The 17,359-nt window shown below is 40.8% G+C and overlaps 1 protein-coding gene across 1 annotated transcript in view; it reads left to right on the top strand.

Annotated features, from left to right (window-relative positions):
- Positions 1-10,017, top strand: part of Eaf2 (ELL associated factor 2) — a 40,203-nt gene extending 30,186 nt beyond the window's left edge. Inside the window, exons 5-6 of the mRNA XM_032900179.1 lie at positions 2,251-2,508; positions 9,780-10,017. Coding sequence (XP_032756070.1) covers positions 2,251-2,508; positions 9,780-9,826 — 305 coding nt within the window. The 3' untranslated portion in view covers positions 9,827-10,017. The remainder of the gene's footprint in view (positions 1-2,250; positions 2,509-9,779) is intronic.
- Positions 10,018-17,359: the final 7,342 nt, after the last annotated feature.

Raw genomic sequence — 17,359 nt, 5'->3', positions numbered from 1 at the left:
TTTTTTATACTTGTAGGCTAAAACTGGTTCACTATTTGACATTCTTATAGAATGCTAGAAAAATAATGATCTAAACATAGGCAAGCATAGTTATAAACCCTAAATACTGGTCCTTTGGTTTCTTTGCTTCAAATCACTTATTGGAAGAATGAGGTTGATCTTCCCACCATAAATTCTGTGTCCTAAAAAGAACTTTTAAGAAAAGATTATTATCCTTTTTTTGTCCTAAAAATATTCACAACCAAAATTATAATGGAAATTGGCTTTTCAAAAATACTAGAATATTTTAAATCCCCCTTTAAAGAAATAGGGTGGAAACCTGCATAAGGGAGCTTTATCAAAACTCTCTCTAGAACAGCTGGGAAAAGAATGAAGTTCTTAGGTAGGAATGACATTGCACTGCTCATATTAAGGAGTAAGGAAAAAACTTAATATTGCATTTTGTACTTTTAGACTTTTAAACTTTTCATTATTTATTATAAGTTAGATTTAGATACTGCTTGTATCCTTTTTTTTTATTTATTTATTATGTCAATGGGTATATTGCCTACACATATAACTGTGAACTACATAATGCAGTACCCATGGAGGCCAGAAGAGGGCATCAGGTCTCCTGGCACTGGAGTTACAGATGGTTGAGAACCACCATGTGGGTGTTGGGAATCACACTCTAGTCCTCTGGAGGAACAGCCAGTGCTCTTGACAGCTGCGCTTCTTCCTCTTTTTGAGGAAAAGTCTCACTCTATAGCTCTTGGAACTTGGTATTCTCCAGCCTCAGCATCCTGAATGCTAGGATTACAAATTATGATGCCTTACCCAACTGGTTACTGATGCTTTTATCCTCATAACTACATTATTAAAATACAGCTTGGTGCTAAAGGAGGGTTTTTTTTTAACTTTTTAAAATTTTTTGTGATTATAATTTAAGTAAAACATGTCTTGCTTTCCTTTCCTACCTGCAAATATTCCCATATACCATTTTCCACTCTTCTTCAAATTCATGACCTCTTTTTTTCCCCACTAATTGCTATTGCATGCATATATGTACATGTAAATACATATATATTACTAAATATAACCTGTTTAGTCCATATGTTGCTGTGTGTGTTTATTGTCTGTCTGTCTTTGTGTTTCTGGATGTTTTCAGGGCTGAGCATTTGGCACTGGACAGCCACTTGGTATGTTCTTCTCTGGGTAAGGCTATCTCTCCTGTTCTCGGCTTTCCTCGGTTGGCTATAGCTCTTTGTAGAGCTAAGCCTACATAGGTTTTCTCTACTCAGTTTGGCATGCTCATTTGTGTCATCCTTGTTTGATAACACTTGGGCAATGGACCCAATGGGTACAGCTTCTGATGTCACTAGGAGACACACTCTCACAACCAACTCCCTCATCTTTTTGTAAGATTGTAAAATCTGTGGGTCTCACGATCTTTCTGTTCCCTCCTCCCAGACGTTTCCTGATGCAGACGTGTTGTGTATCCGTTGAGACTGGGCTCCACAACTTAGAATTTTGATAGGTTGTAGTTCTCTGTTTTGATCTCCATCTGTTGCAAAAGTTGTTTCCCAGATGAGGAGTGAAGACTAACTACACCTATCTGTGGATGTAAGGACAAACGTTTATAGATTGTTATTATTGAGGATTATGCTGGCCTTTTAGTAAATCAGTGGTTGTAGATTCTTCTCCAATAACCATGACTTCACTAGCACTGAGAAGTTAACTAAGTGTCTGGTACTGGGTATAGTCTCTCTCTGGCCGTGTGGGTCTTAAGTCCAGCTAGAGAGCTGCTGGTTACCACCAAGGTTTGTGCACCACTACTACTCTGTTGGTGTATCTGTGCTAATCAATGTGGTCCATGGGCATGATATCTGGGTGAGGCTTTTGGTTCCCTGTCTCCATTGGAAGCTTCCATGTCACCTTCTAGTCCCAAGAAAGATAGTCCTCAAGGAAAGGGTATGCAGGTCAGTTCCAGCAAAGTGGTTTCTGGACCCTGTTATTGAAGTACATAGTGTCTTTAGCAATAGGGACCCACCTTCCACCTCTGAGGGCTAACCAAGGGCAACAGTAACAGGCTGTGCCTTTAGAGAGTTTCTTGGACAGAGCACTACAGGAATTTTTAAAATAAATGGTTTAGATGCTGGAATACATGTTTTAGTTTTATGTATTCCTTCCCAATGTCTTCTTAAAAGCCTGTGCTTTTTTGTTAGTGTGTTCCTTCATGTTACTTACTTGACCTATTATTTCTATTTTCAGAGCTGAAGGCGGAAGCTAGTCTTATGGACCAGATGAGTAGTTGTGATAGTTCATCCGATTCCAGAAGTTCTTCATCTTCAAGTAGTGAGGACAGTTCTAGTGATTCCGAAGATGATGACCGATCCCCTCCTTCTGGTCCAAGGAAGTACAGCTCAGAGCACCCTAGCGTATCTGCTGGGCCACAGTACAGGACTTCAGATGCTGACACTACTTGTAACAGACTTTACGACAACAGTGCCCTTCTGATGAGTACTTTACGTAAGTATACGTAACCGTGGGTAACCAAAACAGGACTTGCAGTCGTAGCCACATTTGTTGTGAACTAGAATTTAAAGAAGAGTCTTAATTTATGTATTTTGTAGTCATTAGCCATTTTCTCCTTTGCAAGTTTAAAATGTCCTGACACTGGAGTGAGAGTTCCTCAAAGGTTTTCCATGGGTCCTTTTCTTTTTATTCTACCTTCTTTTTCTTAGATAACCTCCCCATGCTCCTGTTTCAATCAACAGATAAACAGATAACTTTCAAATAACCGCTGAGTCCTGGGTAGATAGATCTAGCTTCATCCCTTCAGTGAAGGCCCCTCAAATACACGTCCCAAAACCAACCCTACATTTTTGGGCCGACTGCCTAGTGAATGTCGGCATTTGCCTCATTATGGAAACCAGAAGCCTGATTGCATTCCAGGATTGAGCTACTCTTTTCCTTTTTGTATAGTCAATATTTCACCAAGTCCTTTGGACTTCTACCTCCTAAATATTTTTCAAATCCATCTACTTCTTTTCATCTTTATGACTACCACTGTAGTTCAGCTCACTTCCTTGATTGCCCCCAACCTTCAATCCCAGGTCTTCCTCCTAACTTCATGTTCTCTCTTTCTCTTAACTACTATGTCCACTAGATGTTGCCAGTATGTGTATGAACATAACTGTAGGTCCATTCAATGAAACAAGGTCAACCTTCCATGGCTGCATCTCTGAAGATAACCGAGCTTTCCTTCCCTAGAAGCCACTGTCAATAGATCCTTATCTTAGGGTGGAGTTATGTGAGGCTCTTGTACGTTTATGTTGAAGTTTTGACTGACTTGATCATAGGCAAGTCTCGCATATGCAGTCGAGGCCATTTTGATCCATTATGTATATTATTAGCCATGTCGATCGTTTAGTGATTCAAATATAATTTATCATCTCTCTTGCTTTAAAGTTTTCAAAGTTTGCGATTCCTTTTAAAATAGAGGGTAGACTTAACATAATCATATCGCTTTATTTACTATTTACTTATTTACTTGGTGTGGTGGATTAAATACATTTGGCCCAGGGAGTGGCACTATTTGGTGGTATGGCCTTGTTGTAGTAGGCCGGCCTTGTTGGATTAGGTGTGTTACTGTGGGCATGGGCTTTAATACCCTCATCCTAGCTGCCTGGAAGCTAGTCTACTCCTGTTTGCCTTTGGAATAAGATGTAGAACCCTCAGCTCCTCCTGTACCATGCCTGCCTGGACACTGCCATGCTCCCACCTTGATGATAATGGACTGAATCTCTGAACCTGTAAACCAGCCCCAATTAAATGTTGTCCTTTATAAGAGTTGCCTTGGTCATGGTGTCTGTTCACAGCAGTAGATCCCTAAGTCAGAAGTTGGTACCAGGGACTGGGGGCATTGCTGTGATAGGCCAGACTGTACTTTTGTTTGGAAGAGTGTGGATTTTGGAACTTTGGATTTGGAAAGCAGTGGAATGCTTTAAGTGAGGTTTAATTGACCATCCTAGTGGAAATATGGGAGATGTTGTTGCTGAGGGTGAGTTGAATGATAGAGGCCTGACTCTAGAGGTTTCAGTGGAGAATTTTAATATGCGGCTGAGAGACTGTTTTTGTTCGATGAAGAATGTGACTGCTTTTTGCCCCTGTCTGAAGAATCTATCCAAGGTTCAGGTAAAGAAATTTATATTAATTGCGTTGACAAAGGAAGTCTCAAGAAAGCCCAACAGAGACTTTGCTCTTTGGTTAAGTCTCATGAAGAACATTTTGAAGAAGCATAGTGGGCTCAGAAAGGAAAAATATAAAGTAATAAAGGGGCACCAGGAAGTGGAATGGAGCTGAATCCTGTGTTCAAGGAGACAAACAGATTAAGGGAGTGGTGACTTCGTGACAAGATCCTACCTAGCTAAACTTGTTGTTTATGCGTTTACCATTGAACAAGGAGTAGTTATGTCATGTTAGGCATTATTATTGCTTGGTCATTGTTTTCACTTGAACTTTTAATCTGGAATGAGCTCCAATGCAGAAATGAAAGACACAGGCTTTTGATCTGGATCTTGAGGCAAGTGGCCATGAAAAGCTTAGGTCCAGGCAAGTGGTATATGACTTTAATTTCAGGAGACAGAGGCAAGCAGAATTCTGAGTTCAAGGCCAGCTTGAGACACAGCAAATTCTGAGTAGAGAAAAATTTTAAGTCCAGGCATGGTAGACCACACTTTTTTTTTCTTTTTTTCGGAGCTGGGGACCGAACCCAGGGCCTTGCGCTTGCTAGGCAAGCGCTCTACCACTGAGCTAAATCCCCAACCCCGGTAGACCACACTTTTAACTAGCACTGAGGAGACAAGCATGTAGATCTCTGAGTTCAAGGTCAATCTACAGAGCAAGTTCCAGAACAGCCAAGCATAGGAAGTGAAAGAGTTAGAAAACGGAAAGCTGGTGATAATGTAATAAAACAAGGCAGCCATATTCCAGCCCCAGTAAGCAGCAGAACTCAGCAGCTTCAGCCATGTGACTCTGCCTGTAAAATCAAGAATAGAAGAGATTCCTGGGACAATTGATGCTGGTTTGCTGGAGATAATAAATTAGCAGTGATTAAGAAGAGACCAGCATCACTGAAGTGAAATCTGGGAAGTGTTTTTCTGAGCGCACAAAGAAGCTGTGTTCCTGAGATAGCCAAGGTTGACCTTTATCCTGCAGCTGGACTTGGTAATGTGGAAGAGTCAACCAGGTGATACTAGTTTTGAAGGTACGGAGGAGTCATGGAGAGCAGCTGAGGCTTGGCACTGTAAGAGTCCATGGAAGGCCCTTGGTGAAGCTGCAGGCTCAGCTGTAGTTAATGGCCCAGGATTGAAGGGGTCATGCAAAGAAGTTGAAGCTTGAAACTTCAAAGAGAGCCTATGAGAGGTTATTGGTGAAGCCTAGTTGCAGAGGAAGACCCCAGTGTATTGGAGATGCCGGTACCACACGATGATCACCAAGAACAGCAGCAGCAGTGGATGGAGTCAACCCAAGACTTTTGGGACCCAGAAGATCATGTGTGGATCCCAGACATTGGAACAAGAAGCTGTTATGTTGCAGTTGCCTAGGAGACCCCAAGTTGTTCAAGATCAGAGCCATAGGATATCTGCTGAGGAAAGCTGCTAACAGAATGGAAGCAGCCCAATTGAAAGACGTTTGTTGCAGTCAACAAGTGTGGAAAAGGAGTTGGAGATTGGAAGATTGCTTTGACATCAGACATGGAGATGTAGAGTTTGGAGTTTGTCCAGCTGGTTTTCTGTCTTGCTTTGGGGATTACAGTTAAGGGAGTGGCTGAGTCTCAGAAGAGACTTTGAACTTGGACCTTTTCACATTGTGGAAAGGACTGCTATAGACTATGGGGATTTCTTAAGTTGGAATGAATGTATTCTGCATTATGCTACGGTTAGGTATGGCCTCCATAGACTCATGTGTTTGAACAAATATGTGGGAGCCAGGGAGTGAAGTGTGATGGTTTGAATATGTTTGGCCCAGGGAGTGGCACTATTAGGAGGTGTGGCCTTGTTGGATTAAATGTGTCACTGTGGCTTTGAGACCCTCATTCTAGCAGCCTATATGCCAATCTCTTCCTGTTTGCCTTTGGAATAAGATGTAGGACCTTCAGCTCCTCCTGTACCATGCCTGTCTAGACACTGCCATGCTCCCTCACCTTGATGATAATGGACTGAACCCCTAATGCAAGCCAGCCCTAATTAAATTTTTTCCTTTTTAAGAGTTGCCTTGGTCATGGTATTGCTTCACAGCAGTAAAACCCTAAGACTCACCTAGGTATTTGTATATAGTGGGAAAACATATGCATGCATTTGTGTGTACATGGAGATCAGAGGTCAACCTCAGGTGACTCCTTTTATTTCTTTCCACCATTTTTTTTTAAAAAAAATTTCTTTTTTTTTGGTTTTTCAAGATAAGTTTTCTCTGTGTATAGATTTGACTCACTCTGTAGACCAGGCTGGACTTGAACTCAAGTGATGGGATTGAAGGCATGCATGTACCACCAGGGCCCAGCCCAACATATTTTTTTAAGATCACCAGTGTCTGCAAGTCACTGATTTATGTAGAGTAGCTAGCCTGTGAACTCTAGAGATCCAGCACTGGGGATACAGACTGCAAACATGTCCAGAGATCTGTCCCCTTCTGGTCTCACAGGACTTGAACAAATATGGTACACAAACATGCACACAGATGTCCCACACACATAAAATTAAATAGTTTTTAAAAAGCAGAATCAAAAATGTTTTTAAAGAGAAGAAAAACATTGTTACGGGTATTGGTTTTGAGTTTAAAAGGATGTAGTAGTAAGCATCTTGGACACTGTCAAGAAAAGTTAACTTCAACATGCTTGAGATGGGTGTTGGGAGTTAGCTTAGTCACTAAAGCACTAGCCATACAAGTATAAATCACCCCAGAACCCATGTTACAACCTGAAGTTGGGGGGCAGAAGGGGGTACATGCCTGCAATCCTTCTGCTGGGGAGGCATAGGCAGGCAGTCCTAGACAGTCTAGCTTAACTGGCAAATTCCAGGGCCAGATTAACAACAACCAAGGCTGTGTTCTGGCTTCCACATGTAAGCACACGCACAATATTTGATATGTGGCTAGAGTTTAGTTAGTAAAGCATTTGGAAGACTTTAGTTGAATCTTTAGAACCTATTTTTAAAAAAAAAAAAGAACAAAATCTGAGTATGATAAGGCAGAGACAAGGGAATACCTGGAGCTTGCTGGGCAGCCAGATAAACCCACCCTGTGATTCCAGGCTAGTGAGAGATCTTGTCTCCAAAGCATCACTGGATGGCAGGGAAACCATGCCCAGAGCTGTCCTTGGCTTTCCCATGCACACGAATGTGCACATGAACACAAACAAAGATGCTTGATATGCAAGGAAGTTATGCTTTCTGTGGGAAGCTAGCCAATGTATGGTGAAGCCAAGGGAAGATGGGAAAGAGAAATAGATTTGTGGATGTTTTTCAGTTAGTGAAAGGAGGCTAGGGAAAAAAGCAACTGTTGACGTGCTTCCTGAAGCTCTGTTTCAGAAGCCATAGTTTATACAACATTGTTACTCATTGGCTCCTTGAAGGGACCTACCGTATTCCAAGAGATGGCAATCTTCACAAGTGATTGTGAAACCTGTTTCTGGTAAATGGGGCTGCAGGCTAGATTTACGGAATCATAAGATTCTACAAAGAGTGTTATAAAGTTAGAGAGAGAGAGAGAGAGAGAGAGAGAGAGAGAGAGAGAGAGAGAGAGAGAGAGACTTTGAAACAAGGAAAAAACATGTGATCCTAAGGAAGATATATGAAGACATAGCTTTTTAGAGGACAAAGTCTCATGTAACTCTGGCCGGCCCGGTACTTACTCTATAGACCATGCTGGATAGGTTTAACAAAACAAAGAGAAGCAGAAATAAAACAGGATCTAATTTACTGTAAATAAGAATCAAGTACCTCAAGAGAAGAGTGCTTGCATGCCACATACAAGGACCAGAATTGGGGCCCCAACACTTAAAAAACATTAGCATTGGTGCTATGGCTCAGTGGGTAAAGACGCTCGCCACCAAACTTCCTGAGTGGAGTTCAGTCCCCAGAGTTCACATGGGAGCAGGAGAGAAGTGACATCACCTGTCCGCTGGCTTCCACACTCATGCACATACAAGAAGGTAAATGTTTAAAAACTTAAGTTTGGAAGAACGGGTCATGGGAATGTTTTGGAAAAGATCAATAAGTAGGCAAGATGGATGTGAGTGAGAAATGAATTAATGAGATGGAAGGTGCTGTCCTAGAACACAGGCTAAAATGAAAACTAAGAGAGAAGGAGAATAGATGGAAAAGATTAAGCACCGAATAGTAGGAATTCCAGGAAAGAGTAGAAGGGATGGCATGACCGCTTAACCTTTAGAGTTTTCCAGGACTGAAGACCGCCATGAATCTACTCCAGATACTAAAGTGGGTAAATGAAAATAATAAAGATATACCTTAACACTTAAACTACAGCGCACCGGGGAGGAAGTGACACTTGTGCTGGCACACCCAAGTCGGAGCCGAGAAAAGACTCGGCTTCTCTCCTGCGTCCATGCTTCCTCTACATGATGCAGGGAGGTTACTGAGGGAGTCAGGTTCGCCTTGGTTGCCTGTTAAAACTGTCCTGTGCTTTCTCATTGTGTTTCAAACAGCCTTTACTGTGACTTTCTCTCCACCTTCTGACCTCATTCCCTATCTTTGTCTTCCTCATTTATCCCACTCTAGCCACAGTGGCCTCTCTACAAGGAAAACAAAAATTCGTATAACTTCCCCCCACCCCCATGCTAAGGGAGGGGAAGTCAGTTTTCTTCAGAAGTGTGACTCAAGCTTCCGTAGGGTGGCTCTACACCCTGGTATGTTCAGGCAGAGCTAATTGGACACAGTGGGTTAGTCTTTCTTTTAAGAGGATGAAGATATGCAGTTTGGAGAAAGATGTAGTGTCAGGGAGAGGGGGTCCAGGAAGAGTTAGCTGCTAGGTTGAATATGATGTAAATACATTGCATTCATGTGTGAAATTACCAGAAAATATAATAAAAAGAATCTTAACCACTCTACACTTACCTTAGAGCATTTGCACTTGTTACACATTAGACACTGTGCCTCCATTTTTAATGACTTTCTGTTCAGATGCTACCTCTCATAAAGCCTTCCCACTTACAGTACTGCAGTAGCACCCCCTGCTACTCTCTCTCCAGTTCCTCAGGACTTATCCCTACTTGACATTATTCTAGATACGTGTACCCTGTCTTTCTGCTCTACTGAAATGTTGCCTCCATGACACAAATGACTTACAAAAGCAGTTGGTGCTTAGATATTCTTTATGGTACTGGGAATTGAACACAGGGTCCTGTACATAGTAGCCAGGAATCCTTCCACGGAATGATATCTGGTCTAAGGGTTCCTGACATCTGTTTCATAATGGTTTGGATTGCATCTGAAGGTAAAAAGATGATAATTTTCGCTCTTGAAAATGATTGTCTGATGTAATAAGAGAGTAGGGTAAAGGGAAGTGATATCATCAGTAAGTGAAAGAAAGCTAAAATAAACGCAGGTGATATGAAGTGCTGGAGTTCGCTGCTGTGGGTTTTACTTTCTATGCAGTATTGATTGGTGTGCCAGGTACGTGGCTGAATTATATTAAAAGCAACCTTATATTAGAGTAAATTAATTTATTAAATATTAACAGTTCAAGTTTTTAATTGCTGCAGTTTTGTTATTTTATTTTAGGAAGTGATCTGCAGCTGAGTGAGTCAGACAGCGACAGTGAGGACTGAAGCAATATCAAGCCATAAGGAAAACATTTGCTGCAAAGCTTCTAGGGAAGCTTGGTGGGGGGGAAAGAAAAAGAAAACATTTGTAAGATGTTTGAGAATCTGTTTTGTATTGAGAATAAATGTTCCTATGTTTATTGAAAATATGCAACTTTTGCTGATAAAATAAAGTTGGTTCAGGGTTTTCAACTCTTTGTTGGTTTTCTTGTGTGGTGTCTTTGTTTACTCATACAAAACGTTATCCCATTTGATAGAGGAGAAAACAGATTCAGACATTAGGGAACTTGCCCCAGTATTGCTAATGAACAAGCAGCAGACCAAGTATTCCAGAGTCCCTGTCCACTGTTGTGTTTTACCACATCATTGTCCCAAGTTGTGAGATGCTGAAATAATTGATTTACAGTAAGGGCTTGTGGTCTTCATTAGAGTTGTGCCTTTCCTCTCTGATATTCCTTAAATTATGACGGAATACACTTTATTTCTTGCCAAGTTTATACCTTATGTAAAACTGAAGTTAATAATTATCCTAATAGGTGTTTTGTTATACCTTATAACATTTTGCTCTCAAGAGATTAACTCATGTATTAAGTATTTGGTATTTATATTTATCATACTTTTGAATTTGAAGGAAATACAGGTATTTAGCTATGGTGAAATCTACCAAACGACAGGTTCATTATTATTTTTTTAAAGCACTTTTAGATTCACAGAAAAACTGGTAAGAAAGTTGGGAGAGTCCTCTTCCCTCTGAGCCTCCCTGCCACCTCATGACAGGGCATATACTTGCTCTGATGGCTCTCCATTGGCACTCACCATCACCAAAATCCATATCTTATAATAGGATTTATACTTGATGCTGTAAACCTTATAGATTTTTCACAAATGTGTTCAGTCACAGCATAAATCCATCACTGTATTGAACATAGATTGCCTTAAAAGTCTTGTATGCACTGCCCATTGTTTAGGCTGGCCTTGACTATGCTTCACTTCTCCTGCCTCACACCCCAAGTGCTGAGGTTAGACAGGTGTCGCTATCACTCCTGGACTGGTAACACATGACACATTACTGTCTCCATAGTTTTTACCTTTTCCCGTATCCTGCAGTTGGACTCATACAGTATATGGCCTTTTCAGATCAGCTTTCCGTGCTGGCTCAGTAGTCCTACTTCTTTTTAATACTGAATAATATTCTCTATCTACACGCACCATAGTTTATCCATTTGTCTATTGAGCCAACATCTTGGTTTCTTCAAATTTTGTCAATTACAAAAAAAATTCAATGTCATCTGTCCTTACTGGTATTTCCTTAACTGTAATTTATGGGCTCAGGGCTGGCTTTACTTTCTTGTGCTTTCTCTATTTTTCCTTCTCTCTAATCCCCTCCATTAATTTAGCTCCATTTTCTGTTTTACTCATCAATACTTTACTGAAAACTACCATTGTGCCATTTAACTAAAGCAAATTCATAAATTCATATTCAATGTAGCTAGTAAGACAATTCTATCATGTTACTAATGTAATTCAGAATATAAAGGTTTACTCAAAGTTGTTATGCTGGAATTCTGTTAATTACTACTAACTACAAGACTTGAGTACACAGCGCATGAGCTGGAAAGGCTAGCTCCCAGACTTGGTTTCCTATAATCTAAACAGATCATCTCATCTCCCGTTTTTATTTCTTTTTTTTTTTTTTTTTTTTTTTTTTTTTTTTTTTTCGGGGCTGGGGGCCGAACCCAGGACCTTGTGCTTCCTAGGTAAGCGCTCTACCACTGAGCCAAATCCCCAACCCTCATCTCCCGTTTTTATTTTCCTTGTAAATGAAATATTCTTAAGATCTTTTTGTGGAGGGGTGGCATGTTTTGAGACAGTCTCAGTCAGTATGTAGCCCAGGGTGGCTCATGATCCTCCTGCCTCAGCCTCCATTGTAAGGGTTAGGCATGCATCACCACACCCAACTTAAACATTTTATTTTACGTTTTATTATTTGCATACACTGCATCTTGACTCCAATTTTCTCCCCTCCACTCCTCCCTCGTCCCCACCTCTCTTCTCCCCCCCCAGATCAACTCCTCCTATTTTTCCATAAGGAAAAAACAAAAAAAATAAATAAATAAATAAAAAGAAAAGACGTGCAGGCCTCCCAGGGATATCCACCAAACATAACATAACAAGATACAATAAGTACAAATCCTCATATCACAGCTGGACATGGCAACCCAGTAGGAGGAAAAGGGTCCCAAGGGCAAGCAAATGAATCAGAGACTGTCTCCCACCACCATTGTCAGGAATCCTACAAGGACACCAAACTATACAACCATCATGTATATGCAGAGGACCTCAAACTCATACAAGGTCTGTGATTATCATGCCAAACTCTGTGACCTCTGCTTAATTGGTTCTGTGGGTAATTTCTTGTAATGTCCTTGACCCCGCTGGGGTCCTTCCACTCTTTGTAGGCTTCCTCTGGCTTCATCCAGTGTTAAATACCATTTCAATGAATTCATTTTTATTCTTTACACCCTTTAAGAGGAGGAGAATAAGGTTTTTCATTTATCCTATAGTCTTACACTGTCAAAATCAACTCAACACAAAACCAAACCAAACCAAACAACCCTGTGTGATCCCAAAATATGTGGTGGATTTCTCTCCAGCAAGCAATTCTGCAGCAGATGCAAGCTGTGTGTCTTATAATACAATTCACTTGATGATGCTACCTCTCTGGGGACAGCATTAGAGCCCACTTGAAGTGTCAATTCCAAGCACTACATTGTTTTACTTGTGTTTAATTAATGTTAATTGGCCATAAATAAACAATTTGCTTCAGCAGCCTACCAACTCATAAACATTTTTATGAAAAGTAATGTGAAAAGGTGATGGGCCAAGGTATGGGGAAGGGGTGTGGAGAGTCTACACCCTCCCTGGCCACCCAAGGTTCAGCAATCCAGATGTTCTCCAAATCAAGTCCTTCCTGATTCTACAGAGACTTCATTGCATAGGCGTGGCTGTAAATGGACTGGATGGGCAAACCTAACTTGTCAGTTTAGATTCTTCAGGATTTCTTCCCAAGGGCCTGGGGCAACTTCTTCTAGAATTAAGAGGGTCTAATGACCTACTGTTAGGCAAAGAAAAGCAGACGCCTTTTTTATGACCTGCCGTAGAACAATAGGATAAGATTAAGGTATATTTTTAGTCTCTGGTCTTCCTTGTCAGAGTGAAATTCTAGTTTCTCTGGTCTGCTTTGGGGAGAAACGAAAGCAAGTGTGAGGGGAGGAGGAGAGACGGAAGGAGGGAAGGAGGAAAGGAGAAAAGGAAAAAACGGGGTAGGAGGAGGAGGAAGGAAGAGAGACTGCTTTCTAAGGTTTGGAGGTTGAAAATACCCTAATATTATCTCGTGACTTAGAAGACTTAGAAAATAAGAATTATAGGAGTGATGAGCCAAGAGTCATGGATGAAAATCAAAGTATGTAGATCATATTATCACAGACACTCTAAAGAGACTAAGGGAAAGAAACCCTGAAAGACTTGGGTTGGAAGCAGCACACACTGCGAACATATTGCCCTACACTTACAGACCCATCAAGAGAGGCGAGGCTCATGGACTGCAAATCACAACTTCTACCCAATCTGACACTCAGGTAGCATGTGCTGCTTCATTTCTACTTCCTGACTCTCATGTAAAACCTAGAACCTTACAGAGAAGGTGAATCTGGGAAGCCGTTTCCAGTTTAAACTAAGTCCTAACAATTGTCAACATGAAAGCTGGAACCACTCAACTGTCCGTCAGTGCAAGAATGGCTAACTAAAGTGATAAATCTGTATAGTAAATTTGATGAAATAGAAGGAAAAAAAAATCTTGCTTAAGGCAATAGCATAGAGGAATCTCACCAGGGTAGTATTGAGTAACAGGGATAAGATGCAGAAAATGCAAACAGAGTTACTCTGTTTAAGAGAACCTGATAGGGGACTGTTGATTGCTCCAGTGAAGGAGAATTTGCCTGGGAGGCAGAAGGCAAGCAGTGGGTATTATTCTTTGAAGAACTTCCAGCGGTGAAGTGCTAGAGAGTAATTTTTAAACTTTTCTGTGTAGTAGGTAGCTGTGTGAATTTCACATATTATCCCCTTCCCCCCACTTCCTATCAGATCCATAATAAACGATTTTTAAAAAGCGGTCCTGTATGTTACTTCTGCAGGGTCACCTTCTTCAGAAGTTGCTTCGATTCAGTTTGCCTCATTCTTAGAAGCCTCATACCTCCTCCCCCGTCCCCCTGCTTCTATGAGGATGCTCCCACTCCCACCCACCCACTCCCACCTCAACACCCTACATTGAGGAAACGAGACTTCACAGGACCAAGGGCTTTTCCTCCTATAGATGCTGGACAATGCCATCTTCTGCTTCATATGTGTCTGGAGTCATGGGTCCCTCCATGTGTACTCATTGGTTGGTGGTTTAGTCCCTGGGAGCTCTGGTGGAGTTTGGTTGGTTGATATTGTTGTTCTTCCTATGGGGTTGCAAACCTCTTCAGCTCCTTCAGTCTTTTCTCTAACTCCTCCATTGGGGTCCCCTTTCAGTCCAATGGTTGGCAGCAGCCATCCTCATCTGTGTCAGTAGGGCTCTGTATAAAAGTGAATGGAATTGTATGCTTGTGATTTGTGTGACAATGTTCTAAGTTATATTTAATTGCAAATGCCCATAGATTCAGTTCCAAAGACGTTTGCAAGGCAAAGGATAGCAGTGCTAATATCAATATTACTCAAATACACCTTGCAGATTTACAAAGGTTAAGAATTCAATAAAGAAAAATAGGCAAAGGAAACCATAGATGACTTGAAAATTTCAAAATCATTTCTTTTGACCCAGCAGTCTTCCTTCTATATATTGTCTTACAGATAAAATTAACTCATGTGCTCATAGTTGAACTGTATTTGCACCCATATAATTGAGAACCTGTTATCAGATTTATTGGCTATTTGGGAAATATCTATTTTGTTCCTTTTGACCATTTTTATTATTCATCTGTAATTGATTTTTGGAATTGCTTACATAGTATGGGCTCATCACTTTTGATAGATACAGTGTGAACATTTTCTCACACTAGGATGTACTTTTTCTTTTTCTTTTTCTTTTTTTTTTAACTAGGCAAACAATTTTATTAACCTTTTCCCAAACTTATGCCCAGGCATCTTCAGCTTAATTTGCTGCAAAGAATGAATTGGGTATAATTGAACACTGAAAAGAGCTGCAGCGTCCAGGGTGCTTGGGCTTAAAAATATTAGAGATCTAGATTTTATCAGACCCATAATAAACAAACAATTCTTAAAGAGCAGTCATGATATAAAACAGCAGCTCCTGTATGTTACTTCTGCAGGGTCACCTTCTTCGGAAGTTGCTTCGATTCAGTTTGCTTCCGTCTTAGAAGCCGAATCAAAATTCCCCACTAGATCTGGAACTTCATCATCATCATCCTCTCCAGTAGCAAGTGGTGCTTTTCCATCCATCCATCTGCTTTTCCCGCAGAGCTTCAATCAGTTTCCTCTAACTAGTCAGACTGTTGTTCTGCACCAAGCTGGTTGAGGATACTGGGAAACATTTCTGTCAGCTGCTTTGTCTCGGCGCGCCCTGTAATGGGGACGGTGTTCGCTGCCAGAGACGCCTGAACTTTAGGGTTGTTAAAATGGATCACTGTTCCTTGGTTTGTACACATGTTCACCTCTTCAACACCAGAGATATTGTTTGCCCTAACTTCTTTGTGGAGAACTGCAGGTTTTTACCATCTGCCATGGCTGTTCTGCGAACTACCTTCTTCTCTCTAAGAGCAGTTCCTTTCCCACCAACGTGCATTTGTGCCTGCAGTTGGCGAGTTTTTCCTGGTTCATGATCGTTTCTTTCATTTTGTCCGAGTGGAAATGGGGCCGTGCAGGGGACTAAGGTTCACACTCAGGGGGCCCCGGGCAGACCAGCTGAGAGAAGGCGCACACATGCGGGGACCCAAGAAGGCAGCTCGTACTTTTTCATTCTTTATGGTATCTTTTAGCTAACAGTGTTCATTAATTATAATATTATGTATCACATTTTTCTTTTCTTTCATTATTTAAATCCCCAACCTATGAAGCATTGATCTATTTTTTATATAGTCTTCAAGAATTTCTGCTTACTCCACAGTTACAAACATATCTCTTATGCTTGATTTCAAAAACGTGGATTTTGACTTTAGTATTTAAATCCTCAACCTATGAAGAATTGACATATTTTTTGATATAAGAAAAAAAAATACTGTCCTCCATAAGCATATCCAAATGCTATATTTATTGGAAGCACCATAACTCTCCCCACCCCCACATTACAGGATTACCTTTGTTAAAGACCGAGTATATGTGGATCTTTCTCTGAATTCTGTTCTGCTCCACTGATTGCCTTGTCTATCTTTGTGACGATTATGTTGTAGTTACTTCATAATAGGTGTTGATTAGGTAGTTCAAATCTTCTACAGTTGGATTTTAAAATTGATTGTGTGATTCCTGACTTTTTGAATTTTTTGTTTGAATTGTAAGGATCAAATAGTCATTTTTTACCTTCCTAAAACCTACTGGGATCCTGTGCTACAGGCAAAAGGGACTATTGACATTTTTATAATATGAGCCTTCCAATCATGACTTTGCCATTCCTCCATTTATTCAAGTCTTTCATTTTCTCCTTTCTTTCACTAATGCTTGATAGCTTCAGGGGGGGGGGTCTTCGACATCTTTTATTTCATTTATCTTTTATGTTACTACGATTGGTATTCTAGTTTCCCTCATCTATTTATTTGTTGCTGATAATTCAATACGATTTTGTGTGGGGCTGATTCTTATATTTTGGACATTGTTTTTTATCTTTATTAACTTGAGTATTTCTTATTTACATTTCGATTGTTATTCCCTTTCCCGGTTTCCAGGCCAACATCCCCCTAACCTCTCCCCCTTCCCTTCTCTATGGGTGTTCCCCTCCCCATCCTCCCCCCATTACCGCCCTCCCCCCAACAATCCCGTTCACTGGGGGTTCAGTCTTGGCAGGACCCAGGGCTTCCCCTTCCACTGGTGCTCTTACTAGGATATTCATTGCTACCTATGAGGTTGGAGCCCAGGGTCAGTCCATGCATAGTCTTTGGGGAGTGGCTTAGTCCCTGGAAGCTCTGGTTGGCTGGCACTGTTGTTCATATGGGGTCTCGAGCCCCTTATTTTGGACATTATTAAACACACATTTACTTTTAATTTTACATTTGCTTCTCTTCTCACACAACTTACTTTAGAGCTCATTCTACAAGTAACTGAAAACTTTACTGTCAGCCGTCATATTACAGAAACCACAAATGTCCTCGTTTGTTATTGATGTTTGATTTTGGTAATCAGATTCTTCTATTTCTATTGTCCTTTGTGTCTCTGAAGGGTTTATATTTGTTCTATGTCAAAGATGCCTTTTTCTTATGTATCTCTTAGGCCTTTATCTTTCTGTTTCAGGCTGACCTATCAAAAACAATAGAGTATAAGCAAGCATCTTAA

Source organism: Rattus rattus, chromosome 4, assembly GCF_011064425.1.
Source record: "Rattus rattus isolate New Zealand chromosome 4, Rrattus_CSIRO_v1, whole genome shotgun sequence".
Taxonomy (NCBI): Eukaryota; Metazoa; Chordata; class Mammalia; order Rodentia; family Muridae; genus Rattus; species Rattus rattus.
This window is presented reverse-complemented; position numbering and strand designations above follow the sequence as displayed.